This window comes from Colletotrichum spaethianum, assembly GCF_022836535.1.
Source record: "Colletotrichum spaethianum MAFF 239500 DNA, contig09, whole genome shotgun sequence".
NCBI lineage: Eukaryota > Fungi > Ascomycota > Sordariomycetes > Glomerellales > Glomerellaceae > Colletotrichum > Colletotrichum spaethianum.
Window position 1 is genome coordinate 1,046,885 of NW_026054779.1, and position 26,813 is coordinate 1,073,697.

General features: G+C 51.1%; 7 protein-coding genes across 7 annotated transcripts; 5 read left to right on the forward strand and 2 right to left on the reverse strand.

The window, feature by feature from the left end:
* Positions 1 to 6,385: 6,385 nt before the first annotated feature.
* On the forward strand, positions 6,386 to 7,344 carry ColSpa_04495 (shugoshin protein; the record flags this gene model as incomplete). The annotated part of the gene is made up of 2 exons (XM_049270707.1): positions 6,386 to 6,686; positions 6,755 to 7,344. The coding sequence occupies 2 exons, from the start codon at positions 6,386 to 6,388 to the stop codon at positions 7,342 to 7,344; spliced, it is 891 nt and encodes a 296-aa protein (XP_049126664.1).
* Positions 7,345 to 8,518: 1,174 nt separating this feature from the next.
* ColSpa_04496 (putative oxidoreductase) lies at positions 8,519 to 9,433 on the forward strand (the record flags this gene model as incomplete). Its single annotated transcript, XM_049270708.1, has 1 exon — positions 8,519 to 9,433. One exon carries the CDS (start codon positions 8,519 to 8,521, stop codon positions 9,431 to 9,433), a length of 915 nt encoding a protein of 304 aa, XP_049126665.1.
* Positions 9,434 to 10,455: 1,022 nt separating this feature from the next.
* Positions 10,456 to 11,473, forward strand: ColSpa_04497 (subtilisin-like protease 3; the record flags this gene model as incomplete). The annotated part of the gene is made up of 4 exons (XM_049270709.1): positions 10,456 to 10,576; positions 10,647 to 10,709; positions 10,835 to 11,220; positions 11,243 to 11,473. 4 exons carry the CDS (start codon positions 10,456 to 10,458, stop codon positions 11,471 to 11,473), a joined length of 801 nt encoding a protein of 266 aa, XP_049126666.1.
* Positions 11,474 to 13,095: 1,622 nt separating this feature from the next.
* On the forward strand, positions 13,096 to 14,774 carry ColSpa_04498 (putative sterigmatocystin biosynthesis P450 monooxygenase STCB; the record flags this gene model as incomplete). Its single annotated transcript, XM_049270710.1, has 4 exons — positions 13,096 to 13,164; positions 13,217 to 13,747; positions 13,840 to 14,459; positions 14,513 to 14,774. The coding sequence occupies 4 exons, from the start codon at positions 13,096 to 13,098 to the stop codon at positions 14,772 to 14,774; spliced, it is 1,482 nt and encodes a 493-aa protein (XP_049126667.1).
* A 548-nt stretch (positions 14,775 to 15,322) lies between these two features.
* On the forward strand, positions 15,323 to 16,235 carry ColSpa_04499 (short-chain dehydrogenase/reductase ATR9; the record flags this gene model as incomplete). Its single annotated transcript, XM_049270711.1, has 2 exons — positions 15,323 to 15,815; positions 15,868 to 16,235. 2 exons carry the CDS (start codon positions 15,323 to 15,325, stop codon positions 16,233 to 16,235), a joined length of 861 nt encoding a protein of 286 aa, XP_049126668.1.
* Positions 16,236 to 16,418: 183 nt separating this feature from the next.
* Positions 16,419 to 17,279, reverse strand: ColSpa_04500 (dehydrogenase OXI1; the record flags this gene model as incomplete). The annotated part of the gene is made up of 2 exons (XM_049270712.1): positions 16,419 to 17,072; positions 17,169 to 17,279. The coding sequence occupies 2 exons, from the start codon at positions 17,277 to 17,279 to the stop codon at positions 16,419 to 16,421; spliced, it is 765 nt and encodes a 254-aa protein (XP_049126669.1).
* A 3,080-nt stretch (positions 17,280 to 20,359) lies between these two features.
* Positions 20,360 to 20,974, reverse strand: ColSpa_04501 (uncharacterized protein; the record flags this gene model as incomplete). The annotated part of the gene is made up of 1 exon (XM_049270713.1): positions 20,360 to 20,974. The coding sequence occupies one exon, from the start codon at positions 20,972 to 20,974 to the stop codon at positions 20,360 to 20,362; it is 615 nt and encodes a 204-aa protein (XP_049126670.1).
* Between the last annotated feature and the right edge of the window lie 5,839 nt (positions 20,975 to 26,813).

Genomic DNA, 26,813 nt, shown 5'->3' on the forward strand with positions numbered 1-26,813 from the left:
GTGGCTTTCCCTTTGGTTCCTAGAATATATCTCGGCAATTACGAAGAGTCCTCCTCAAGACTAGGCCTATTCATTCATAAGGCCCGAGCAGAAGAAGCGGAAGCAGCCACTCTAACATTTGACATAATGATTTGCCTTACGCATTCGAATCTACGAACTACAGAAGACTTCGTCTAACTTAAGGTGGGAAGAGGAGCCTTCTCAACTACTCCGGGCAACCCATTAGCAACAACCCGATTCGCTAAATATTCTAACCATCTGAGGAATAGCTTAAACCAACTGAATTGAACACAGCAAAACAGAAATAGACTCAGAGGCTAGTATCCGTGCAAACTGAGATGTACAGCTTATTGTGGATGTCATAAGTTATCTAGGAGTTTTTACGTATTCCCGAAGAAAGCTTTCAAAGGCCGACAGAAGAACCGGAAACTGGAGAAACTTATCCAATACCATCTAAATGCTGACACAGATCTTATCTATGCCGTCAAAAAGGCGAAGGTATGAGAGAATCTCTAACGGTATAGAATACAAAGGACACTTCCAAGCAGGAACCGTTTTGAGCGGTGGATTGAATCGTGACAGGAGAACAGTCCGGTCTGGCCCATCCACTGCCCACAAGCCACTCCACAATGAAGGTTCCAGCGAAGGTTGTTGCGATACTGGAGGCCACCGGAAGAGTCTAGCTCCATTGTCCAGTTCACATTAGCCTCTACGGCTCCACGCTGCAAACATAAGAACGATTGAAGAAGCGGAACCTCTCAACCTTGCGTCTCACAAGATCATAGACCCTTGAAGGAGATCCCGAGGATTTTTGCTAATGAGACATAGGAAGATGTTTGTCGATGGGTATTTATGCACAAACTGACAAGCGTTGACGTCTTACCAAGTTTAGGACCCGTTTGGTTATTCGAGGAGACTAAAAACCTAACATACATGATTCTTGCGATACCTACACCGCGACACTAACCAAAACTTTCAACCCGCAATTTTGTAGCATTCGCGAACTGGTTCAGGCTCACAGTGCTTCAATATGATGCCATCATTGACTTCTCTCCCGCTAAAATCGAAGAGAAGGGCTATATTAGCATGCCCCCAGGACACGAGGCTCCTAGACGTATTCTCAGATTCTACAAGGCACTCTAGGGATTGCTAAGATCGCTTCTACTGTGTCAGATGCACTAGAGAAGGGCCTTAAAGACCTGGGTTTTGAATGGATACAGGGCGAGAGTAACGGGCTGTTGGAAACGAGGGGAAGACTGTCTTTTTCTCCTTACCTAGTTGATGACTGCGTCCTCGCCTTCCGTCTGGGATCACAAGAGGAGGTCCTCAATTTCATGGAAGTATTACAAATATACCATGCTTTCAAAGAAGGAAAGTCAACCTAATAGCTTCTGAGCATCGAAGCTATCCACAAATGGATCTACGACAAGGTCCGGCTTTAGAATCTGTATACATCTCGAGTCTACACCGCTTCTGCCAGAGATATTGATAGTAAGGAAGTCAGACACACCCATAGCAACAGAGGAACTCCTATTACACGAAGGAGAACCTATGGAGGAAGAGATAAACGACCACCAGAGGAAGGTTGAGTCTCTAATGTACATTGTGGTGATAACCAGGCTAAATCTCGCCTTGTCAGTTAGCAGGCTATTTGGATTTAGTCAAAAACCAGAGGTAGATTAGTAAAAAGCAGCAGAAGGTATTATTTGATACCTAATTTCAACGGCGGAAATTTACTCCGAATATGGAGATGACATTGACTCCTTATGCAACAGACTGGAAGTGACATGCGACCCAGTCTTGCCGACAATTCAATTGATTGGAAGAGTTAACTACCTGATCTTTTTCATAAAGCTATTCGAAGGACTGACTTTCTGGCGGGTCATGAAATAGGATAAAGACAAAACTCCTATCATAAGAAGCACAGCGAGCGGCTTGGCTATCGATTCAATACAATAACCCCCAGGCTACCCATATGGTTACAGTAGAACTAGTATAGTCACGAATGAAGTTATCCTAGGTCCAGATTCACAATAACCGGCTCTGTCAAGCCGTCTCACCCAACCGTATCGAAATCGTTCACACTCGCTGAAATTAACTGTTAGCAGAGGGACTCAAAAAGCACCTATTATTGGTTAAATTGTTCCAAGCCAATTTAGCCCTACCCAATAAAGCAGAGTAAAAGGAACGCTTAGCACCTAATATATTGAAGGAACTAGAGGAGGAACAGAGTCGCTTTTTGGTAGGGGTAATGGGAACCGATGTATTGTTAGTTAAAGACCCGACAAGGCCTTTAAATTGATAGACATGAGATAGAACGCGTAACAGAGACTCCCCTTTCTGGGGGATATGTTAAAACGCCCCGTGATTTACGCGGTGGGCGTCCCAGAGGTGCGCCTGATGGATTGCGCTTCCCAGAAACGTAAAAGAGCTCTCTAAGTCCTCCGTGAAGCAAGAAAAAAAAGTTCATTTTCTCTTGTTTTTCTGCTATCGACAATATATAAGCCACAAACGCAATTTGAGAACTCTATTTGATGGTACAAGAGCTCTGTAGCCCTCAATTTAAATACCAGTCCGTAAGGTTTGGCTTTTTTTAGGAATAAGGTGGAACGACTGGATGGTACTTCCCTTGCTGGTTAACTGCAGACCTTTTCTCCTCCTCACGAACCCATGTAACAATTCTCCTTCATGTATATAATGAGAGCTTTGCATCCTCATCTAAGGACCCTTGTTAGAAAAACAACTCAACCCCAGTTTAAGTACATCTGCCTCTATTTAAGATCATTAAATCTTTATTCCAATTACACCTGCACCGAAGAAGCCAGATCAACATATGCAGTCGTTTTCTATTCTTTTTATCTGTCTCGGTAGGAATTCCCCTTTGTCAAATTTTGTTTTGCCATAAGTTCTGGTTGCCTAACGACGTAATCTTGGGCGGGTTCTAGATATTTCCAACGACGGTGCAAATACAGGCAGCTCTGACGATGAGTTCCATGCCTGGTAACACCACGACAAAGTACACGCCGGGCTGGGGTGTTCTGCCATTAGAACTTCGTCAGATGATCCTCAAAGCCCTTGCTAGACAAACGACGCTGGGCTGGGGCGCCTGCGCCTCCGTTTGCAAGGAGTGGCGGGCTATACTGGAGAAGGAAAGCTTTCGCCAGCTAAAGCTGCAGGTTTCATTCTTGGATGATGTGGGAGCCATGATCGGTCTAGAGAAAGTGAAGCGTGTTGAACAGATTTGGCTGAACATCGCGCTGAAGCCATATACATGCCGATGTTGTCCGTACCCTGAAAGCGATCCGTGGGCTTGCGGGAACAACAAAGTAGTTAGAAAAGCAATCACGTGCTGGGCTGACACTGGAGCTCAGCATTCAGTCTCCTAGCGATAGGGAGCATTTCTTCAAGATTCTTTGCTTTGGAGATGATGTTAAGTATGAATCCACTTTAACTGGTCGTCGGATATGTACTTCCGACTGGACTCATGAATATCCCGACAACCACGGTTGGAAAAACGGTCGCCAGGTTGGTAGACCTGAATCTATGGCTATCTTACGAATCTTCTCGCCCCTCAGTTTAAAATTCCAGGACGTCCCTCAGGTTAAGGCAGCAACGCATTTCATTATTCGTCGACAATGTCGAAGACAAATTGAACCTAAAGTCTTGGGTTCTATCTTTGACAAACTTCCTCGGCTCAAATCAATGGTGTATGAGCCATGGCGAAGTTGGAACAGTTATCTGGAATACTCTCTGGATCTCGGTGGGTAGCATACAACATTGAACCAGCTGCATCGTCTGCAGTTAGTGCTGCCTTTGCAAAAAGGAGCCTTAGCCTTACGCAGTTATCTGTTGCATCTCTAGTAGAAGCTTCAGACTCCTTTTCGTCATGCAAGCGATATTGGGTTTGGAAGCATTTGAAATCCTTGATACTTACATCAAGGAAACTTACCCAAGCACAAAACCTCGAGATAACAGTTGTCTTAAGAACAGCCGCAAAGACTGCACTTTCAATGCCGCATTTACATAAAATGGTGCTATGGAACGGTCGCAAGGGAGAAGCTTTCAAGGTTTTCTACCATGTAACAACATCTGCTTACGCCTGCATAGGATGGCGTGGAACATGGGAGTTCGAGTTGGGGTCTGACATAAAGCAAGATTGGGAAGGTGTTCAGCATAACCTTCAAGTGATCCAAGAACCTAGAATTTCAACAGACGTTGAGTCTCATGCCCATGCGATTGAGCTCCTAGACTTACCGTCGGATGTAGTTGATCCGGTATCTTTATGGCAGATGCAGAAAGAAGCATAGGTAAGTTGGTATAGTAATAGGACATAGACTCATCTTTCAATAATGACAGAGAAGGTCGTTACATTCACAAGAGAAAATATACTATAAGCTAGAGTGTACAGCAGGGTATATAAGAACAGGTTTAAGAAAGACTTGATTCTATGAAAGTATGGAAAGAATAGTCTTGTATGTAGGTAAGCTATCTAAATGGTATGTAGAACGCGTGCCTCTGGCCTTATACTATGTGTGTAGTGCCTCTGCCAACGAAGAAATTCACTCCGAGAGCTGAATTTGTTGCAGAGCTGGATCTTTTGTGGATGATGAAAGAGGGGGCTTGTCTGTTGTCGAGATGAAGATGGGAAGGAAACTTCAACCGGCGTACGCGATGGCGTCTTTGGGGTAGAACTCCATGAAATGGTAGCCATCTTCTCATTTCGCTTCCCACTTCTTCAACCGGGCCTCAAAACTCCAAGACGATGCTGAACCCTTTGGTTGGATTCGATTCAGATCACGAATACAACCCCCCGCTGTTCGGGCGGGTGCGAGAAACAATGGCGCCAATGGTAGATGTCCAGGACCAATACGGTTGATCTTGAAGAGCGAGCGGGCGAATCAACTTGACCGGCGAACCAAAGCAATTGGGTGAGAATACAACGCGCACGAAACTCTTCGTGAAGTAGAGAGTCATCATGGAACATCCCGGAGGTGTAGCTCTCACCAATTCCTTTGTCAACCTCGGTGGCCAAACCCAAGATGGCGACAGGCTTGTCTGATTTGTGTGTCAACTTGCGTGCGGCGTAGGTGGACACAAGATCGCATCGGTCGGTACTAAAGCCTAGCATATCCTTCTTATCTACTTCAGAGTTGCCTTTTTGCCATGCGTCCTGGCTCATAGAAATCGCCTGACGCTCTCAAGTAGCCTCTGCTCATCTTCAGAAGTCTCATTTTCACTATCCTCACACTTGAGCATTGTGCGGCACGCCCAGATCATCCGTTCTTTGGTGTAATAAATGACGCGAGGAGAGAGCATCCATTCCTAAGTTAGCCAGGCTCGGCTGCCAAGCGGAGTTTCGCGAACAGTGGTGTCAATCGCGTCCGGAAATAAGTTGACGCACATGGATTCTCCTTGATTCGATTTTCCGTATAGCAAACGAACGATTGGTTGCGGCGGAGGGCGTAGAACGAAGCATCCCTCCGAACCGTCTCGGGCACCGGACGCTGCAACGGTTATTTCGGCATCTTTGTAGATGCGGCCCATCTGAACTGCGTCCTCACGCCAGTCATCGGCATCATCTTGCACAATACACAGGATATCGATCCAGAGATACTGCAAGCCTAGAAACCGAACAACCTTGATGGCATCCTGAAAAGTCTTCGGCAAACTGGAAAATCTGATGAAATTACAATGCTGAGTAAGAAAGAGGGCCAGGAATTTTGCATATTCTATAATCCGAACATTTTAGCACGGACAAAGTCTCTTCGGGGAGCAAAAGAGGCCCATCAGGGTTTAAGCGTGGCTTGACGTCTAAACAAGCTTCTGACGACCACAATCACTCGCAGTCTGCACCAAGTGGGTACTTACTCATACAACAATATGTCGTAGGTTTATCATTCCAAATACGATGGAGAGATTGCGGCGGATGCCGGAGGAATTGATTGTATCCTTGGGAGCCTCTCTTCCGCTCACATAACAATTTCAGGTGCAAGGATTCGGACTGGAGCTTTGGACGCAAGGGAGAAGGAGGCTGTCCAGCTTAGCCATGAGATTTGCACTCTGAAAAGCTCGAAAGCGAATGTCAGAGAACGCCATTTGTAAGCCGTTAACTGACTAGCTAGTCTGGTTTGGTTCTTTCCGTTTCTCGGGGAAAAGGGGTTTGGTGAATAATCAGTAATGTCTTGATTAAATTCATAGGACGCCTTGGGTGCCCTGGTTTCTAAGCAAATAAGAATAGGTATCCCTGCGAGAATAACACCAGCAAGAACTTTTATTCACATAAAGAGTTGATATCAAGGAGCGGTTCGTCCCAAGTCTTCATCAACGCTCGCTCGCTCGCTCATCTCCTCGTTCAAAGTCCTCTTCAAGTCTCTCATCACTCAAAATGCGTTCTTCTATACTCTACAATATAACTCTAGCTGCTTTTTTGGCACGACATGTGCATTCAATAGCCCTTCCCGCCTACACCGGCTTGAAGACGGCTCAAAACGGCAGCATCCTTACGGTGACCTTCCATAACCCGTCATCTCCTATCAATCTATGGAATCAAGACACGCAGGACGATCTCACCGACCTAGTCTTCCGGCTTCAGGGGGACAATGAAACCAAGGTCGTCATTTTCAACAGTGACGTGCCTAAATTTTTCATGGCCCATCTCGACCTCACCTTGCCTGCTCTGGCGGATCGTAAGTGTATCTGAGAACAAAGATTGAATCCCTAAACGGTTCCCGGTATGCTCACTGACAACCTCCAGCTGTCTTTGGCGAAGCATTCGGAACTCTTATTTACAACATCTCCCAGCTGTCGCAAGTCACCATCGGCGCCGTAGAAGGTCGAGCCCGCGGCGCAGGCAACGAATTACTCGTATCGCTCGATATGCGCTTCGCCACCAAGGGCGAAAGCCTTTTCGGCCAACCCGAAGTCGGAAGCGGCTTGTTTCCCGGCGGCGGCGGCAGCCAGTTCCTCCCGGGCCTAATTGGCAGGGGCCGCGCCATGGAATATGTCCTGAGCTCAAACGACATCACCGCAGAGGATGCAGCAGAAATCGGCTGGATTAACAAGGCATTCGACACGTCTACAGAGATGTACAGTTACATTGATAAGCTCGCACAACGATTCAGCTGGTTTCCTTTGTCGGCTCTTAGCGGTGGCAAGAAGACAATTAACCGGGCTTCGGCGCCGTCGCTTGAACAGATTATCGCGGACACCAAGGATTTCTTCAAGCAGCAATTCAATCCCGCGGTGCAAGCCATTGCAAAAAAGTCGGCACAGTTGTCTCGCAATGCTTCAGCTGTGGATTTGGAGCTGAACTTGCCTGAGACGATCACGCGTCTTTACACTTAGGCCATTCAACGTCATCTTAACAAATTAAGTTGTGGATAAGGGGTATGATTATAGATGAATATTATGGATCGTCTGGTTTTGAAGATTTTTCCATGTGCTTAGTACTTTCGATAAATGTACACTGAAGGAATACCGCAACTTGATTTCAGTCATTAGTGTAAATTACGTGAAAGGACTGTGATCTTCTGTTCTTTAGTCTCCATACTTCAAGGACTTTGTCCCATGAGATGGAACTCACAGTGGATCGCTTCTTTTCGATCCCTTCCTTTCGATCGCTTCTGGATCTTTCGTCTCAACACAACGTCGGCTAGTGCAGTGACTATGGAAAATCAAGAATTACGAATTATAATAGCTGAAACTACCAAATCTACTCGTCACTCTCTGGATCAATAAACAACAGGCCATTCTTCAGACAAAAAAAGTCTCAAATGAGACTATCATCAAATTCTTTCGGTCAATGGCTTGTCGGGGATCGAGTGATTCGATGTAAAGTTTTGTCGTGTGTTGTACCTCGCCGGACAGGTCGGACACTCCGACTAATACGTCCGACTCAGCAGCAGTAAGCTTTGGCTGAAAGTGATTAGTGAACGCATCCATGTTAGAACGATGGAGTCGGGCCAATGCAACTTCCGCTTCCGCAGCCGTGGGTCACCGACTGTCGGCTATAAACCAGATCAAGATAGGTCTCAATTCCACAGGACTTACTCCTGATTTTGGAATAATATCTGTTGGCTGATATTGTTAATTTACGGACCGAATGCTAGATTGGTCAGCATTATTTGAAGTTAGCGCGGTTTCTCCCCAATTCTTTGATAATTAGATCGCTAGCCACAGCTCAGAGCAATGTATGTAGCAAAAACAAAGTCTCCGAGTCCCTCCGAGTCCGAGATAAGGCACAGACGAAACCAATCAGGCGGCTATTGTTACATGTGGCTGTGAGAGCTTTCAAATCAGTATATGAGCAACCGCTTCACCAGCTGAATGTCCCAGTTTTCCCTAAATCTTTCCCACCACCACCGCTTTTGAGATACCCCTTCATACTGAGTGACCACGCCGTCGAATCTCCTCACCCGACCCGATCATTAATTACTGAACGACAATAAGCATACTGTCCCTACTCTTCAGCGCTCGGAATTCTACAAGTTTTCTGTGACTGTCACGTTGCGACATCACAATGACATTTTCCCCGCAGAATGATATACCGGATCTGGCCGGCAAGGTCATCATCGTAACTGGTGGCAGCAGTGGTCTTGGAAAAGAAAGCGTTATCCAGCTGGCCAAGCATAACCCGGCGACTATCTACCTCACAGCCAGGACAGAAGCCCGTGGCAACGCCGCCATCAAGGAGGTGGAGCAAGCCGTACCGGCAGCCAAGAATAAGATCAAATATCTCGAGCTAGACCTGGGCTCCTTCGCGTCGATAAAGAAGTCCACCGACGCTTTCCTCACCTCATCCGACCGTCTCGACATCTTAATGAACAATGCAGGCCTGATGGCCACCCCTCCAGGCCTGACAAAGGACGGTTACGAGGTTCAATTTGGCTCAAATTACATGGGCCCAGCCCTCTTCACCAAGCTGCTGCTCCCGATCCTCATCAAAACTGCCGAACAGCCCGGATCCGATGTCCGCGTTGTCAACCTGAGCTCCGAACTCTTTAAACAAGCGCCCTCTGAAGGGATTCTGCTCTCAAAGTGTAAAACACCCCTCGACGACATCTCCAGCTTGGCTCGCTACGGTCAATCGAAGCTCGCAGACTACTACCACACGCGCACGCTCAGTCAGCTGTACTCCTCCATCAAATTTGTCGCCGTTCATCCCGGTGTTGTCAACACTGGCCTCTTTGACGACTTTAGAAAGAGACGGCCCTGGGTTGGTGGGGTGATTGGTGTGCTTGGGTCGATTTTCCTGACTGACGTTCACGCGGGTGCGCGAGCTCAGCTCTGGGCCAGCACGGCTCCTAGTGCGAGTGTGAAGAGCGGAGGCTTTTACAATCCAAAACAAAAGCAGTATAAGGAGGCAAACTTGTTTGACGATAAGGCTGCCCAAGAGTTGTGGGATTGGACTGAGAAGGAGCTTGCGGGTCAGTAATCTGGATGGGACCACTGGACCAGCTGCGGGAAAGTTGTCGATTCTCCTTACATTTCGAGCTCGGACATGGATCGCTGCATTTCAAATTTTCGTCTTTTATATCGGCCAGCATAATTTGCGACGGCGCCGTGCAATTTGCCCGGCACACCAACGCAGTCCATTTTAATACCTATCAGATCCGGAACGGCTGCCAGGAGGACTGTGTCAATAATCCTACCTGGGGGAAAGGAAGGCAAAAGAAAGGTTGAACTCGGAGTTAGTGACGCTGGTGAAGGGCCTTGGACTTTTCTAAAACAATCAATCCTAGCGAGCCGTAATCAGCATGCGCTTCTTCACTTGAACCGACCACGAGATGCCTTGCTTTGTTGGGCCTCGGAATTGTTGATCATGCCCTCTCAATGCCGCTTAGTAATAGCTGGGAGTGGCCTGTGCAGCGTAACGTGTCGTTCGTTCTCAGCCACACTGGCAGCGTCCTATAATAGTTTCTAACTAGAGGCGTACAAGGATACCTCTCATAACGCAGGCCCAGCCAATATGTGTATATGATGATCATCAAAGTGCTTCTCTGCATCCTCAAGGCATCTCGCCGCACCGCACACTGCGCATTGCCGGCAAGGCAAAATGTCGCTCTCTGCAACTTCTACTCCCTAGGCGCTTGTATCTCCTCACACCTCTCATCCACACTGGTTTCTCTTCCTTGCCCTCCACCTGCCCGAGAAAGCAAGCTTCTAATTCTAGAACATGCCCAGTTCATTTCGTAACGACGACAAGAGCACCCTCGCCGCCGTCTTGGCATCATACCGCCCACTGAGTAAGAGACGGCCTGACCGAGAAGGGGCATCATGCTCAGGCCCCAGCAAGCAACTGCCACCATCCTCAGTAGCTAGAGCTGTATTGCGATGTGATCTCAATAAGAATTATATACTTTGACTAAAGCATACAGCACGCCAGTAACGACGAGATGTTTTTGGCCTGCCCAGCCCCTGCCTCCTTTAGGTCAACCGTCAGCAGCCAGAGACAAAATGCTCAAAAGCAATCACTTGCTGCCGCTCCTCGCGGCCGCATCCGCCGTCCTGGGTCAGGACCCCCATCCGAATGCCGTTGCCGGTACCTTCATCTTTGAGCTGGAAAATGGCCAGATTCGTCACTGCTGCGGAGCTCACAGGAGATCCAGAAATCCTCGCTAACGGCTCCTTCTGACCGGATGCTTCAGATTTCTACGCTGCGGTTGTGGCTGATGCCGTCACCCGCATGACCCTTGACTACGATTTTTCAAGTACGTGTCGATCCAGTTCGAGGATCTGGCCACTGCCAACGCGAAAACCACGCAGATAGCCCAGCTTCCCTCAGTCAAGCGGATGTGGCCCATCCATACTCATGTGAAACCCGAACCTCAGGTAGTCTGGACCGGGCAGCCGGGCCACGACTACGGTGACCTGAAGAAGCGCCAGCTGGTCAAGGAATTTTCCTCATCTCTCGTCCAGACCCAGGTCGACAAGCTCCATCGCAATGGCATCACCGGTAAGGGCATTAAGGTCGCTGTCATTGATACCGGTATTGATTACCTCCTCCCCGCCCTCGATGGCTGCTTCGGCCGCGGATGTCTCATCAGCTACGGGGCTGACTTGGTCGGTGACGAATTCAACGGCGGAAACACACTCAAACCCAGCTCTGACACCATGAATTGCTCCAGCCATGGCACCCATGTCGCTGGCATCATTGCAGCCCAGTCGAACCCTCTAGGGTTCACTGGTACTGCGCCTGTTGTCACCCTTGGTGCTTGCAAGGTACGTAGCTTACCTTTCTCAGTTGAATGGAACCCTCTGCATGCGCGTCGGCTTGAGTCAGTACATGTTGCCGGCCATTTTTGGCTTGTCGTCACACTCAGCCTTGTGGAAGCCAGAGCGCACTCGGCAACCTGATGTGAGAAGTTGGGTTTTCCGCCGAGGATCCGCTGCTCCCAAGGTCGTCCCTGGCGAGATCGGTCAGATCTGGCAGCGTGTTTTCCGTCTTGCCATCTTTCGCTCACATGCAGTTTGAATAGGTCTTTGGCTGTACCGGCGGTATCACCACCGATCTCGTGATCAGCGCCTTACTCCGCGCGGTAACAGGCGGCAGTTATATCATCAACCTCTCCATTGGTATGTCCTCTGGCTGGCCAGACGAGCTTCTTCCCAACACCATCTTTCAGATCGTCGAGTCAGGCATTCTCTGCATCGTGGCCGCTGGTAAGTCTGGTAGAGAGGGCATGTGGATTGCCGGTCATGGAGCTTGCGCTAGGCGCTCTACCGCCGTTGCTGCTTTCGAAACACCATTACCCCCGGTGTTGTTGCTGTGGACTCATTCACCGTTGCTAGTGGCCGGCCCCGCAAGTTCCGGGGCGCTCCCGACAATAAGCTTGATAAATGGGGCGGTGTTACGCTTCCCCTCTGGACTCCTGCTGTCGACTCTGACTCTGAAGCCGCTTTCGGCTGTGATCCCTATCCCGCGGATACCCCCGACCTGAGCGACACGATCGTCCTCGTCAAGAGGGGCAGTTGCAGCTTCAATTTTAAGGCCGAGCACGCCACTGTTGCTTGTGCCAAATATCTCATGGTTATCAACACCGAGCAGGGCAAGGGCTTTTTTGACCTCACCTCAGTCCCCATGATCTTGGCTACCGGCATGATACCTATGGCCACAGATTCTAACCTATTACTTACCGCCTACATAACCGTAGCGCAGTTATTTCCATCAGTATTTCCAGCGTCTTATCGATCTCGCGACCGATTTCGATGCAGACAGACCGAGAAAGCCTTTTGCGATGTGGAACTATGTGGATGTGGAGCTCAGGGATTTGATTGCTAAGATGACGAACTTGGATCCAGCAAGAAGAATCACTGTGCATGAGGCACTGGAACATCCTTGATTCCAAAAAGAAGATCTCAAATAGAGGAAATTGGTGGAGTTTAACGTAGCTTCACAAGTTAATGGCCCTTCATCATCGCTAGCAGGATGACACACAGAAGCTCTTTATCACACGCTGCGGTCGCGGCTGCTGCATGTGGTTGCTACCATCTATTATCGCAGCAGTAGTGTGTAATCGCAGAAGTTACGAATCGCAATATAGGGAGCGTTGTTCACTAGGCTGCCTACACATCAAAACATAAATACCCTTGGCTCCTGGGTTGAATTACAGAGGCAGCAGTACCAATGAAGATTCGGGCCTATCGTATACCGCAGTTAAGTCCCAACGACATCATCCTATCACGGAACTTCATCTTGAACGTCATGACGCATATTGAAATCCACCTCTACTACCATGCGTCAAGAATCTTTGCAGCCGCCAAGACAACAAGGTCAGCATGGTTACCACATCAGTGATATTGGGTGCCTGGGCTTGTCATGAGCTAGATGAAATGGAAATATGAAAGGTGTAAGGGTGCCTTTTGGCGCTAATTTATATGCCAGGTAGATTAGTGGTTCGCTTCTATATGTATTCATGCAAGCCAAGAACTGCATCGCAACCTGTCAACTGGCCATCACGTGGCTACAAAAGTTTCCGATCCATTCCAAAACTACCAACGGACCCCCGCACCGACCTTCTTTCTCTCAATGCATATATTTACACCCATAGCACTAAAACTACCTTAACACATTTGGCTGTTTCGCATTGGTGAACCATGGTGTTTGTAAAGACGGATATGGTGCTCTGGGTGATGCTCACTTTGTGTATCTTGACATCTATCCGAGTAAGTGGTAGATCATTTGTCCGAGGAAGCTTAAGTACTAATGGTGAATCAGTTGTTATTCTTGGGACTGCGAAACCCATTGAAACATATTCCTGGACCCTGGTACACACTTGTCACGCACTATGTGTTAAAATTGAAAACCATCAACGGTCAGCGGATGTATTATGTTCATTCGCTTCACGAACGTTATGGACCCATTGTCCGAATATCCCCTTACCAAGTGGCAGTTGCCGACCCTGATGCTTTCATCGCTATTCATCGCGTGGGTTCTGGATTTTACAAATCACCATTCTACGAAGATTTCAATGGTACATCGGGCTTTGGTATTGGTCTCTTCGCCATGACGGACCCAAAAAGACATGCTGCCCGACGCAAGTTATTTGCTCGCAGCTTTACCAAAACCAGTCTCCGTCTGCATTGCGAGTCAGTCGTCCAAGAGAAAGTTATGAAAGCTGTAGGCCGGATAAAAGCAGAGGCTACTCATGCGTCTTCTGATATTCTTCACTGGTGGCTTTTGATGGCTTCAGATGTGATTGGTCAATTGTCATTTGGGGAATCTTTTGAGCTCTTGGAAGCTGGAAAGGTACGTTAACTGTTGCCTGGTCCTTTCGAGTACCGCCACGGTGGATTCTCTTTGCCTTAATATGTTCAATTTCGAACTCACAATGCTCTTAGAAGAACGACTTTGTCGCAACGCTTCAGCTGGCAAGTCTGGGTAGTTTCATCAGCTATGAGTTTCCATTGCTATACGCGGTATCTCGCTATATACCAATTGGTTCCGTGCAATGGTTGCTCAACGCGGGAGAATCCATTCTTTCGTATGGTGGCCGCGCTGTCGAGAACCTGCGTAGACACCGAGACAACAAGGGCAATATTTTCGCCACCGCCCTAGCTGAGTGCGATGCTGACGAGAAGGGGTACCTGACGGACCAGGACATCAAAACAGAAGCGGGAAATTTCATCCTTGCAGGCGCTGACACTACAGCGTCCACTCTTACGTACCTCGTGTGGGCCGTTCTCAAAAAGCCCAATCTTCAAGCTCAAGTGGAAGCCGAGGTTGCGGCAATCGATGAAGGCAGCATTTTGGACGATGTATTTTTGGAGAAACTTCCACTTCTCAACGCTGTTATTGAGGAGACATTGCGTCTTTATGGCGGTGTCCCAAGCAACCTTCCACGTGTCGTTCCACCCAAGGGCGCCACGTTTGGTGGGTACCATATCCCTGGGGGCCTGGAGGTTGAAACTCAGGCTTACACTCTTCATCGAATTCCGGACGTCTATTCGAGCCCGTTGCAGTAAGTAGTTGTTAAATGTGTGCAATTGTGGAAGTTAGCTAACGAAAAGACAGGTTTGACGAACAACGATGGTTAGACCCAGAAAAAACTACACCTCAGCAGAAGAGTACCTTTTGCCCATTTGGAGCCGGTACTAGGATTTGTCTTGGTGTGCATCTCGCCCGTATGGAGATGCGAATGGCCGCCGCAGCGCTGTTCCGCCACTGTCCTGGTCTCAAGCTGTCTAGCAGCATGACAGACTCAATGATGGAAATGGAAAACTACTTTATTGTAGCTCCGATTGGACATCGTTGCGATGTCACGTTGGCACAATAAGATGATGCAATATCTTCAATGCTAGATGGGAAATGAGGTTGTTGCAGTGCAACTTGAATTGTCGCCACAAATACATGAGAAAGCGAAGGCTCATGGGCATATCAACGGCATGGTTTAACTTGTGTACACCGAGGCGATTTTGATCGTTTGCTGCTGATTTATCCTTCTGCCATACACCCCTGTCAGTAGGATTTCAATGGCTAAAAATCCCTCAAGGAACAAGGGGCTTGTCAAGCAATCAGCTCTGTTTCCTACGCACTCATTTTGTGGGCTAAGGCGGAACATGAACTCTGGCGAGGAGAGTTGCACTCCCGAATCCCTTAGCTTCAATTTGGACCCTGCTACTCCGCCAAAAGATCATCAGCCACCTTGAGTGTCATTCGTCAACTGACACGTCACCTAAGATTGTGTTTCAATGTCACCTGCCCAAATGCTAAGTTACCCCTCTTCCAAACTAGGGTTTTGAGAATATCAAATAGACGACTTGACATCTCCGAGACACCAATTTCATTTTCTGAAATCTCCATCGCATCGAAATATTCTTCACTATGGCCGAATTCGTGATCGAAGACAAGGACCTGTCCAAACTCAAGGGCAAAGTGGTTATCGTCACAGGAGGATCGGCAGGAATTGGTCTTGCCACAGTTACTACGCTTCTCTCGCAAGGAGCTTCTGTTATCAACGCGGATATTAACCCGCCGACTAAGCAACCAGAGAGCTCTTACACGTTTGTAAAGACCGATGTAGCCGCTTGGGCTGATCAGGTTGCTCTTTTCAAGAAGACGAAAAAGATTTATGGTCGTATCGACCATGTCTTTGCTAATGCCGGTGTTGGCCCTCGCGCCAACTATTTATCGACAGAGGTTGACGAGAACGGAGATTTAATCGAGCCTACACATGCTGTCTTGGACGTCAGCTTGAAGGGAGTTATGCATACTGCTACGCTGGCGATATACCATATGCGACAGCAAGTTGAAGGGGGCAGCATCGTCATCAATGGCTCCTCGACAGGTTTACAGCGGTTGCGTGCTGTGGACTACTGTAAGTCATTCGCCTCTCAATCAAGAAGCCATTAATTGACCAATTTGTCCAGCTACCGCCAAACATGCCGTTCTTGGGTACGGTCGTGGTCTCATTCCACTCCTCGAGTCAGCCAAGATACCCATCAGGGTCAACATTCTGGCGCCAACTTGGGCGGAAAGCAACGTGCTTCCAGACCTAAAAGGCTTGATGGAAAAAGTCGGGGTTGAAATACAACCTGCAAATGCTGTGGCACGAGGCGCGGCCTTGTTGATGGCCGACAACTCGCGCAATGGACATGTGATTCATGTTCAGCTTGGAAGGTATAAGGAAATCGACGAGTCTGTGCTGCTTCCCGCGTTTGAGTCCATCAAGGGACCCGATTATCCGAGCGAGGATGAGGTACTTAGGCGCATACAAGAACTCATGATGTCTGGCTAGGAGGGCAATCTCATGTAGCATGGTTTCTATTAAAACTACAATGGATATCTCCAGTAGAATCTAACTATTCTCCTTCTTTAACATAGCTTCGCCTCAAAAACAAGCTGGGATATCACTGCTGGTAACAGACCATCTCGGCTGTGTAGCCTTAGGGATGTCATGAGTGAGTAGCTGCGTATCGGCTCAGAGCATAGAAAAGCCTCCAGAGGCTGAAATTGTCTGCCCAGTCACCCAGTTTGCCTGCGGCTCAGCGAGCATGGCAACAACCAAAGCAACGTCTTCCGGCTTTCCCATTCTGTTCTCAAACGGGGTCATTGACACAATCATCTTGACGTATTGACCATGAGCGTCTGATGATCCAGAGTCCCGAGCCATATCCGTCTCGGTAACACCAGGCTCGACGGCATTGACGGTGTGACCTGCCGGCCCCAGCTCTGCAGCCAAAGCGCGCGTCAGGCCCTCCAATCCAGCCTTCGAAGAAAGGTAAAGACTAGCAGATGCGTAGCCTCCACGCGCTGCGACGGAGGTAATGTTGATGATGCGTCCCGGGCGGCGAAGATGTGGAATGACGGCCTGCGCCATGAAGAAAGGTCCACGAAGATTAATGTTCATGCTTTCTTGAAAGCCTTCAGGAGTGACTTGTGAAACAGCAAGCTTGGAAGTCACCCCGGCGTTGTTGACGAGGATATCGATGTGCTCTCCAAATGCCGCAACTGTGGCTTCGATGACTTGCTTGGGGGACTCTGTTGAGGCGACGTCCGCCTGGACCGCGATGGCGCGCGTCGTGTTATCCTGGGAGTTAATGCGTTCGACCACTTCATTCGCCAAAGCTTCGCTCTGGTCAGAGACATACGTAAGGACGACCTATATTCCATATTAGAAACCTTGCTTGGAAGGGGAAGGTGACTAAGCTAAGCCTCGGCTTCAACAGACATTTGCGCCTCTCTTGGCGAGCTCAATGGCAATAGCAGCTCCAATACCACGAGAACCGCCCGTCACGATAGCGACTTTGTTATGTAGAGACGGCGATCGATTGGAAGTCATCTTATTGATCTTGTCTGAACGTGAGGCACCAGATTGAGCCAATTGAAGAAAGCTCCAAAACTTCGACAGCAGTTGGAACGAGTAGTATTATGTAACTAAGGAAATGCGGGGTAGGGCGAGGCAGATGCAGACAGGGGTGTTGAATTTGGGGGTTTTTCTTTAGCTGAAAGACGACGTGCTCAGTGTCTCAGTTTGGAGTGGGAAGACCAAGGGTCTTCAGACGTGCGCACCTAACCAAGACCCAAAACGAACTATTACAAGCGTTTGTAAATGGAGACATTGATTCAATACTCGCTCAGATTAGTGCTGTCAATCCATCATTGTCCTTAGTGTGTATGTTTGCTTCCTTGTTGATAAGGAGCTGCACTACAGCCTCGCGCCCATGTCGTGAGGCCCAGATTAGTGCTGTCAATCCATCATTGTCCTGAGTGTGTACGTTTACGCCTTTATCAACAAGGAGCTGCACTACAGCCTTATATCCATTCTGCGATGCCCAGTGCAGTGCCGTCAATCCTTCATTGTCCTGAGCGTGTATGTTTGCACCCTTATCAATAAGGAGCTGCAGTACAGCCTCATGTCCTTGCCGTAAGGCCCAGATTAGTGCTGTTCCACTCCTATCCTGAGTGTGCATATCTGCCCCCTTATTAATAAGAAGCTGCACTACAGCCTTGTGTCCGTGCCGCGAGGCCCAGACTAGTGATGTTAACCCATTCTTGTCTTGTTTGTGTATGTCTGCCCCCTTATCAATTAGAAGCTGTACTGCAGCCTCATGTCCGTACCGTGAGGCCCAGATCAGTGCCGTCCATCCATACTTGTCTTGAGTGTGTATGTTTGCTCTTTTGTCAATAAGGAGCTGCAACACGGCCTCATGTTCGTGCCTTGAGGCCCTTAGAAGAGGTGCATGACCTGATTCATCCGTTTCTTCAACGTCCGCCCCTCCTTGCACTAGCGCCTTCACAATCCCCAGTCTACCCTCTTGAGCAGCCCAAGACAAAGGCGTTCTGCCGTTGCAATCCAGAAAATCCTCCCTGTAGTTCAATCCTTCCATGATGTCGACACCATCGCAAATAGTTGAGGATAAACCCAAAAGTACCGCTACCGCACCTTTGTGGCCGTTCGCCAAGGCAGCCAAAACTATATACTTGTAATGACCTCCAGGAGTGTAGATAACGCTCTCGGTTTTCATCCGCGTGCGAATGAGGTTTCCAAGACCTTTGTCTGCTAGGACATAGAGAGGGGTTGTCGGAGTGCTGTATCTCCGCATTTTGCGTCCCTCGCAGTTGATTGATGTGATCCAACCCGAGGCAAAAAAACGAGACAAGAACCCGTCCTGGGGAACCACAAGCGCAGCGGCATTGGCGTGGTGGAAGACTTGCTGGCTGGCATACTCTAAAAACAAATATTTTTCAGTTACAGCCTCCTGTTCCTCTCCGCTCTTGGTCCCGTTGACAAGCTTTTGGACTCCTGGAAGAGACAGATACGTAGCACAGCAGCGTTTAAGCATCTCGTGGCTGGGGCCCTCCCAGTCGAATCCAAATTCAGGCCATATGTCCTGAAGGCCCTTTTCCTTCACCAAAAAGTCTGGTACTGCCTGGTGAATAAACTGCACTTTAGGCTCCTTGGATTTAGTAATCTCGGCAAGGCCTTTTGAAGAACTCGTGACCAGTCTAATAGCATCTATGTCTGTGTTATCCGGTAAGTCGGGATTAACGAGATCTTGATCTAACAAGCCCGCCCACAAAGCATATCGGAACTCAGCTGGACTTAAGGGTCGCTTTGCGTAAAGCACCCAGAGAACGTAGAGCAACAGCGATTCCCGTCTATCTTGATCACGTATCAAGATACTCTTAAAGAGATCGCTCAACTTTGCCGGGATTTCTGAGATCTTCCTTCTAAGGGCAAGAGCGCTATAACTGCTCTCTTTGTTCAAAATCTCAACTACAAGGACAATCTATATAAAAATTCCATCTGCCTTCCCCAGAATTTTGGCTTATAACTTTGTATAAAGCAAAGGGTTTGCAATATCAAGATGCCTCTTTATGTACTATGCCAAGTCGTCTATGTGTCCTGATTTAATCTCAAGGGTAAGCATAATTCCTTGACAAGTATTAACGTAAAGGTATAGCTAACTCAAAAAACAGATTTAAAATTAAATACCACTATTAGTTATGTTCTCTATCAAATCCTCGAAGAAATAGACCATATCCCGACTTCTTGTTCATCACACTTATCAAGGGCATTGATGAAGCATGTGAAGTCGCGCCGGCCAAGGGTCATTACAGCATTTCAGAGAAGTGCCTTCAAGACATTCAAGTCAGGGCAGTCTTGCTAGCTCTCTAGAACAACGTCTATGTCATCAAGGACCAACTAAAGACTTAGAAACGTTTTAAGTAGCTGTAATAGTAGGGACTAGTACATCCCAGTAATAGACTTCTCTAAAAAGTAACCGCGTACGTTGAAGAAAAAAAAAGACGCGGTGGCCATATTAGGTGAGTTGCGCCTCTTTTTTGTTTCTAAGAAAACAAACTTCATTATAGTCGACTTTCCAGCACCCGCCTTGCCTTATATCTATAAGAAGCTATGGTTTTGTGATTGCATCCAGGGATCAAGCTAATCCCAGTATGCTAAGTGTTACAAGAACTAATGACAAGTTCTGGCATATACAGCCCCAATAGTGGTTTTATAAGAATCTATTTATAGGAAGCTAAGAGAGCCTAATAATCTTTGCCGCCGTTCCAAGTCATGATCGTCTGTATGTAAGCCAGTCAGCCTGGTACTACAAGGCAATAGGAAGGGACAGGTGAAGGGGCTGCGTTACTAGCGGCATTAGGCTTGTTCGCCTTGCTGAAGGATGTAGGAGCTTGGCCAGACTCTCTGAGCAAGTGTGGGAGCACTTCTAACAGTTCTCTCGCGTATGCGGCTGCAGTTGCAGCAGCATAATCTTGCTATTTGTTGCTCTTATGGGAATCTGAGTAGTTGCAGATGCCGCGAATCGGCAAGCATTAGAGGTTGTCCATCATGCCGGCTGCCTCCATCTCAAAGCATAACGCCAAAAGACGCTTAGCAATATCATCCCGCGATTACCCATTCTTCATGACCCTATTGCCCGAAGCGATGACTCCATAGTGGATCTTGGGTTCGTCAGTAAAGCGTGCTTTTCGTAGCTGCAGCTTCTCCGGATCGCAGCCATCACATGTTTGCGCATCGAGGCAGTGTTCATAGTCCGCTTGAAAAAGGCGGTCAGGGTGATTTAGGCGCCAGAGGTTCCAGAGGTTCGGAAGTCTGCTTCGCAAGAGGCTTGTTATTCGACTTGGGCTGCTGGGATCGAGTCTCGACCGTAGAGTGGACACAGCTGAGTTTAGCAGGGGAGCAGGTGTCTTCGCGACGGCTGTTTCTTGGAAGTAGCCGCCTACGATAACCTTGCCCATGTCATACTGCATTACCCTTGTGCCAACGACTACGTCCCCTAGGTACAAGTCGGCCTGGCTAGGAGGTCCGCCGCCGATGCCAACCATCAAAGTAGCGCGAATCTCCGGAAAGCTTCGCTTCAAGTTCGTCGCGACGACTGCGGCATTGATGGTTCCATACTCGGGCAAGCATGCCATGACGATGTTGTGCTGGCCAATGCGTCCTAGCACATACGTGTTATTGTCGCTAGCTTGAATTGGAAGCAGTGGGCGCTCCTCGTCCAGCATGGCGCGAGATGCTGTCAATTCCAAGGGGAGTGCGCAGATCCAGGCAATTGTGTAATCTAGGGAGGAACATGCATCGTGTTCTGTATGATGGCCGCCATCGTGGGGGACTTTGACAGCTCTTTTTCGCTTTAGATGAACCGCATCCAGTTGTTCTTTCTGATAGGGCCGTTTCGAATTCATTGCATGGTGTTATTTTGACAAAGTTTGGGGAACTCAGGGTGAGAGAGTCGGGAGATGGTACAGACTAGATGAGGAATGTGAGGCTGACCGCGAAAACAGCTCAGGTAAAAGAGTCACACGTTCAGCAAGGCTCAGGCTTGCGGCTGAGGCAGCACATGGGTGGATGTATCAGGTAGGTAGATAAGGAATAACCTCAAGCGCTTAGGGCCGCCAAGAACCAACGGCCAAACATGTAGCACGGAGAAATGTTGTTCCTAATCGAGTGTCTCGAACTCTGGAAGCATGCAGTGACACACGTAGCAATATCCCACCAACTCCAAGTCGGCACTCTTTGCACTCCGCCTGAGCAGAATCGACGATTAAGGTGACCGTCATGCAACAAACACGATGCTCGACGACTTCCGTCAAGGTAGTAGTGGGGTCATGAAGTGCAATTAGGTATTCAATAAGATGGAAGTTGAGAAGAACAATGCACCAACAATGAATGGATGGTGCGTAGCTGATTTCAACTTGGAACCGAGGTGGAAATTGCCAGTGAAGAATTCGGCTTGCGCCCTGTGGCCAGTTATAAGGCATAGAATGCAATAGGCTTCTCATTAGGATGTGCCTTGGATAATCTGGATGTCGTCAAGTGTCGTCCGAACTCAAGGTAGTACGAGTACTCGCCGCGCAGTCAGCACGTTCGACAAGAACCCCACAGTTCATCGTTACCACAACCGTCGAGCTCCGGCCGGCGGCCGGCGTCACACAACCCCAGCCCGGCCCGCGAACCCAGCGTGGAGCACGACTTCTCGAGGTATGAGGCTCGGGAAAACACATCCGTGGACAACTGGACGAGTATGTCTTATGCAGCTTCAATGGCGCAAGAACCAGGATATCTTTCGGCCAAATGCCGATTGCTAGGACCGAGGCGGCGGCGATAAGGCCTCCAGGATGTCCGTGTCGGAATCGCCCCGACAGTAGCCCCCACTGAAGCGGGAGGAGCCCGGTCGCACGCCATCGCACCGCCCGAAGAGCCCGACAGACGGGATTTTGGGACGCTGGCGGGGCGATCGACAGCCCCCAAACCCTTCGGCAACGGTTACCGTAGAGGACTACGGGTGTTGTTAAACGTCAATGGAATCGTGTTATTAATGCGCATGATACCTTCACTTTGACGCGCAGGAGACTCATTCATAACCCATAGAAGAAACTCGTCTCTGAATTCAGTCGCATTATCTCGTGTCTCGCCGAGAAGCCCTGAACTGTTGACTCATGCGCTGAAACACCGCAACTCGCACAACCTTTACCCGTTCTAGACCTTTGGGGGTTGCGCACGGCACCGCCATGGCTGCCGACATCAGGGTCTCGATCGACCGCGGTGGCACGTTTTGCGATGTCATCGCCCACGTCGACGGTCGCGAGCCCCTCATCTTCAAGCTCCTGTCAGAAGACCCGCCAACTACCCCGACGCTCCGACCGAGGCCATCCGCCGCGTTCTCGAGGCTGTTGAGGGAAACCCCATCCCTGTGGGCGAGAAGCTTGATGGCTCACGCATTGGTATGTCTTTGTACTCATGAGTGACCCTAACTCAGTCACAAATAAACGTCCAGTGTGCAAGGCCTGAATTCCCTCACTAACGTCTACTCAGCATCATGCCGCATCGGCACCACAGTCGCCACAAACGCCCTCCTGGAGCACAAGGGCGAGCGCTTCGCGTTCCTCACGACGAAGGGCTTCAAAGACGTCTGCGTCATCGGCGACCAGTCGCGTCCTAAGCTCTTCGACCTGAGCATCCGCAAGGCCACGGCTCTGCACTCAGCGGTCGTGGAGGTCGACGAGCGCATCGTTCCGGCAGACTACGACCTGAACCCGACGCCCCTCGACAAGGACGCCGCGCTTTCCTCCTCATCAGACGCCTCCGTCTCGGGCACACGAGACCTCGTCCGCACAGCAAGCGGCGAACTCATCCGTATCCTCCGCCGTCCGGACCCGGAAACCGTCCGGACCCAACTCCGCGCCCTCCGGGACCAGGGCTACACCTCCCTCGCCATCTGCTTCATGCACGCCTACCTCCACCCCGCACACGAGGACCTCGTCGCCTCCATCGCCCGCTCCCCCGAGTTCGGCTTCTCCTTCGTCACCACTTCCGCCGCCACCTCCCCGACCATCAAGTTCCTCAACCGCAGCACCTCGACCTGCTCTGAAGCCTACCTCTACCCCGTCATCCAGCGCTACGTCGACTCGTTCCACTCCGGGTTCCGCGTCCCGCCCCAGCGCGTGGACTTTATGTGCTCCGATGGCGGCCTCAAGGCGGCTTCCAAGTTCCGCGGCAACGAAGCGCTCCTCAGCGGCCCAGCCGGCGGCGTCGTGGGCATCGCCAGGTCCTGCTATGACCCCGAAGACGGCACCCCCGTCATCGGCTTCGACATGGGCGGCACCAGCACCGACGTCTCCCGCTACGACGGGAAGTACGACTACCTCACGGAGACGTCCATCGCAGGGCGTACAATCACCGTGCCGATGCTCAACATCGCGACGGTGGCAGCCGGCGGCGGCTCCATCCTCTTCGCACGCAATGGCCTTCTCGCCGTCGGTCCTGAGAGCGCCGGCGCGCACCCGGGCCCGGCCTGCTACCGCAAGGGCGGGCCCCTGACGGTGACGGACGCGAACCTCTTCCTCGGCCGCCTCGTCCCGTCGTCTTTCCCGTCCATCTTCGGCCCGAACGCCGACGCGCCCCTGGACACCGCCGTCGTGGAGAAAAAGTTCGCTGACCTAACGGCGGACTTCAACGCCCAGACGGCCCAGTCCCTGACGCCGCACGACGTGGCCCTGGGGTTCCTCGACGTCGCGAACGAGACAATGTCGCGCCCCATCCGCAATGCCACCGAGGCCCGCGGCTTCGCGCCCGAGAACCACCACCTCGTCTCCTTTGGCGGCGCCGGCGGCCAGCACGCGTGCGAGATCGCCGACAAGCTCGGCATCCGCCGCATCCTGATCCACAAGTTCTCCTCGCTGCTATCGGCTTACGGCATCGCGCAGGCGGAGCTGCAGCACGAGGCGCTCGAGCCGTACGGGAGGAAGCTCGACGCAGGCGCGACGGCGCACGTCGCTGACAGGCTGGCGGCGCTGAAGGCGAGGGTCGGCGAGGAGCTGCGGTCGCAGGGCGCGGGGGAGGAGTCAGTCGTCTTTGACGAGAGCTTGGTGCTGCGGTACTTTGGCACCGACACGAACCTTACCGTTTCCCGGCCCGATGATGGGGACTATGCGGCCAAGTTCGAAGCGACGCATCTCCGCGAGTTTGCGTTCTCGATGAACAGGGACATCATCATCGAGTCGATCAAGGTCCGCGGGACGGGGAGTGCGGGCGCGAGGATCCAGGAGGCGTCGGCGTTGAAGGAGCTGGCGGCGAATACCCAGGTTTCAGCCCCCGGACCGAGTGAGAAGCAGACTGTCTACATCGATGGTGCGTGGCACGACACCAGCGTGTACCGCCTGGACAACGTCCCCAAGGGCGTCGTCATCCCTGGGCCGGCGCTGCTTATCGACAAGACGCAAACCATCTTCGTCTCGCCGACGTTCCGCGCCTACATCCTCTCCTCTCACGTCCTCCTCGAAAAGCTCTCCCTCTCACCCCCTTCCAACGCCCTCACCACTCTCACGCCCGACCCCTCCTCAACGTCTTCCGAACCAGTCGACCCCATCCAGCTCTCTGTCTTCGCCCACCGCTTCATGGCCATCGCCGAACAAATGGGCACAACCCTCCAACGCACCTCCATCTCGACTTCCATCAAAGAACGCCTCGACTTCTCTTGCGCCATCTTCTCCCCCTCCGGGACGCTCGTCGCCAACGCGCCTCACATCCCGATTCACCTGGGATCCATGCAGTTCGCCATCCAGGCGCAGCACCGTCTCTGGGAGGGGAAACTCCAGCCCGGCGACGTCCTCCTCACCAACCACCCGCAGTGGGGTGGCACCCACCTCCCAGACCTGACGGTCGTCACCCCCGTCTTCGTCGACTCCGACGCCTCGCCCGCTGAAGGCGGCCCCAAGCGCCAGGAAATCGCCTTCTACGTCGCCTCCCGCGGTCATCACACGGATATCGGCGGCAAGGGCATCACCTCCATGATGCCCGAGTCCCGCGAGCTCTGGGAGGAAGGCCTCAACGTGCCGTCGCTCAAGATCGTCTCCGCCGGCACGTTCCTCGAGGACGCCGTCCTCGCCGCCTTCGAAAAGGCCGGCTCTTTCCCCGGGTGCAGCACATCCCGCCGCCTCGCCGATAACATCTCGGACCTCAAGGCCCAGACATCGGCCAACCAGCGTGGCATCGTGCTGCTGCGCAAGCTCTGCGCCGAGGCTGGGCTGGGCGTGGTGCACCGGTACATGGGCGCTATCCAGTCTAACGCCGAGGTGGCGGTGCGCGGGTTCTTTAAGAGCATCGCCACGGCGCACCCCGAGGGCATTGAGGCGACGGACCACCTCGACGACGGCACGCCAATGCGCGTCAAGATCACTGCCGACCCGGCCACGGGGTCCGCCGTGTACGACTTCTCCGGGTCCGGCCCGCAGATGTGGGGCAACTACAACTGCCCCATCTCCATCTGCCACTCGGCCATCATCTACACGATCCGGTGCCTCGTCAACATCGACATCCCGCTCAACGAGGGCTGCCTGAGCCCCGTCGAGATCCGCGTGCCCGAGGGCTCCATCCTGAACCCGGGGCCGCGGGCTGCCATCTGCGGAAGCACGCTCGCGAGCCAGCGGGTCATTGACGTGATCCTCCGCGCGTTCGGGCGCTACGGCGCCAGCCAGGGCTGCGCCAATAGCTTCGGCTGGGGCATGGGCGGCAAGGACCCGCAGACGGGGGTCGTGGTGAAGGGGTGGAACTACGGGGAGAGCATCGGCGGCGGCGTTGGTGCCGGGGAGGGGTACCACGGGGAGCACTCTACCCATGTAAGTTTTCTTTCCCCCTAACGAAACCCACCGTGATAGAGACTCGGCTGACGATCCGACAGGTCCACTCAACAAACACGCGCCAAACCGACGCCGAGGTCATTGAAAAGCGCACTGCGGTGCTCGTTCGCAGGTATGAGATCCGCCGGGACAGCGGCGGCCTCGGCACGTGGCGCGGCGGCGACGGCATCACGCGCGAGATCGAGGCGCGCATCCCCCTCAAGTTTAGCATCCTCTCGGACCGCAGGGTGTATCGGCCGTGGGGCATGGCGGGCGGCAGCCCCGGAAAGAAGGGCGAGAACTACGCCTTCCTGTTCAATGAGGAGGGCGGGATGGAGAGGATCAACTTGGGCGGCAAGGCGATCATCAACCTCAAGGAGGGTGAGTATGTGCAGGTTAACACACCTGGCGGCGGTGGGTACGGTGGTGACGAGGTTGAGGATAGACATAGAGGATATGTCTGAAAGACCGTGATTGACCGCGATAGATGGACCATGATAGATCACTTGAATAGATGAGACATGAGCTTCAAGAGCGATTTCAGTGTGTACAACAGCCCAGCTTGATAAAGCCGGGTATTACTTAGAAAAAAGTACCTAACCCAACAATTACAACTTTGCCGTGCCCATAGCACGATGTGGTATAACGTCATCCCTCGTCAACGTGAATCCTCGTCATCTCCTCTGGATGTCATGCACAACTGCCCGTCATCTTTCGCACCAAACGC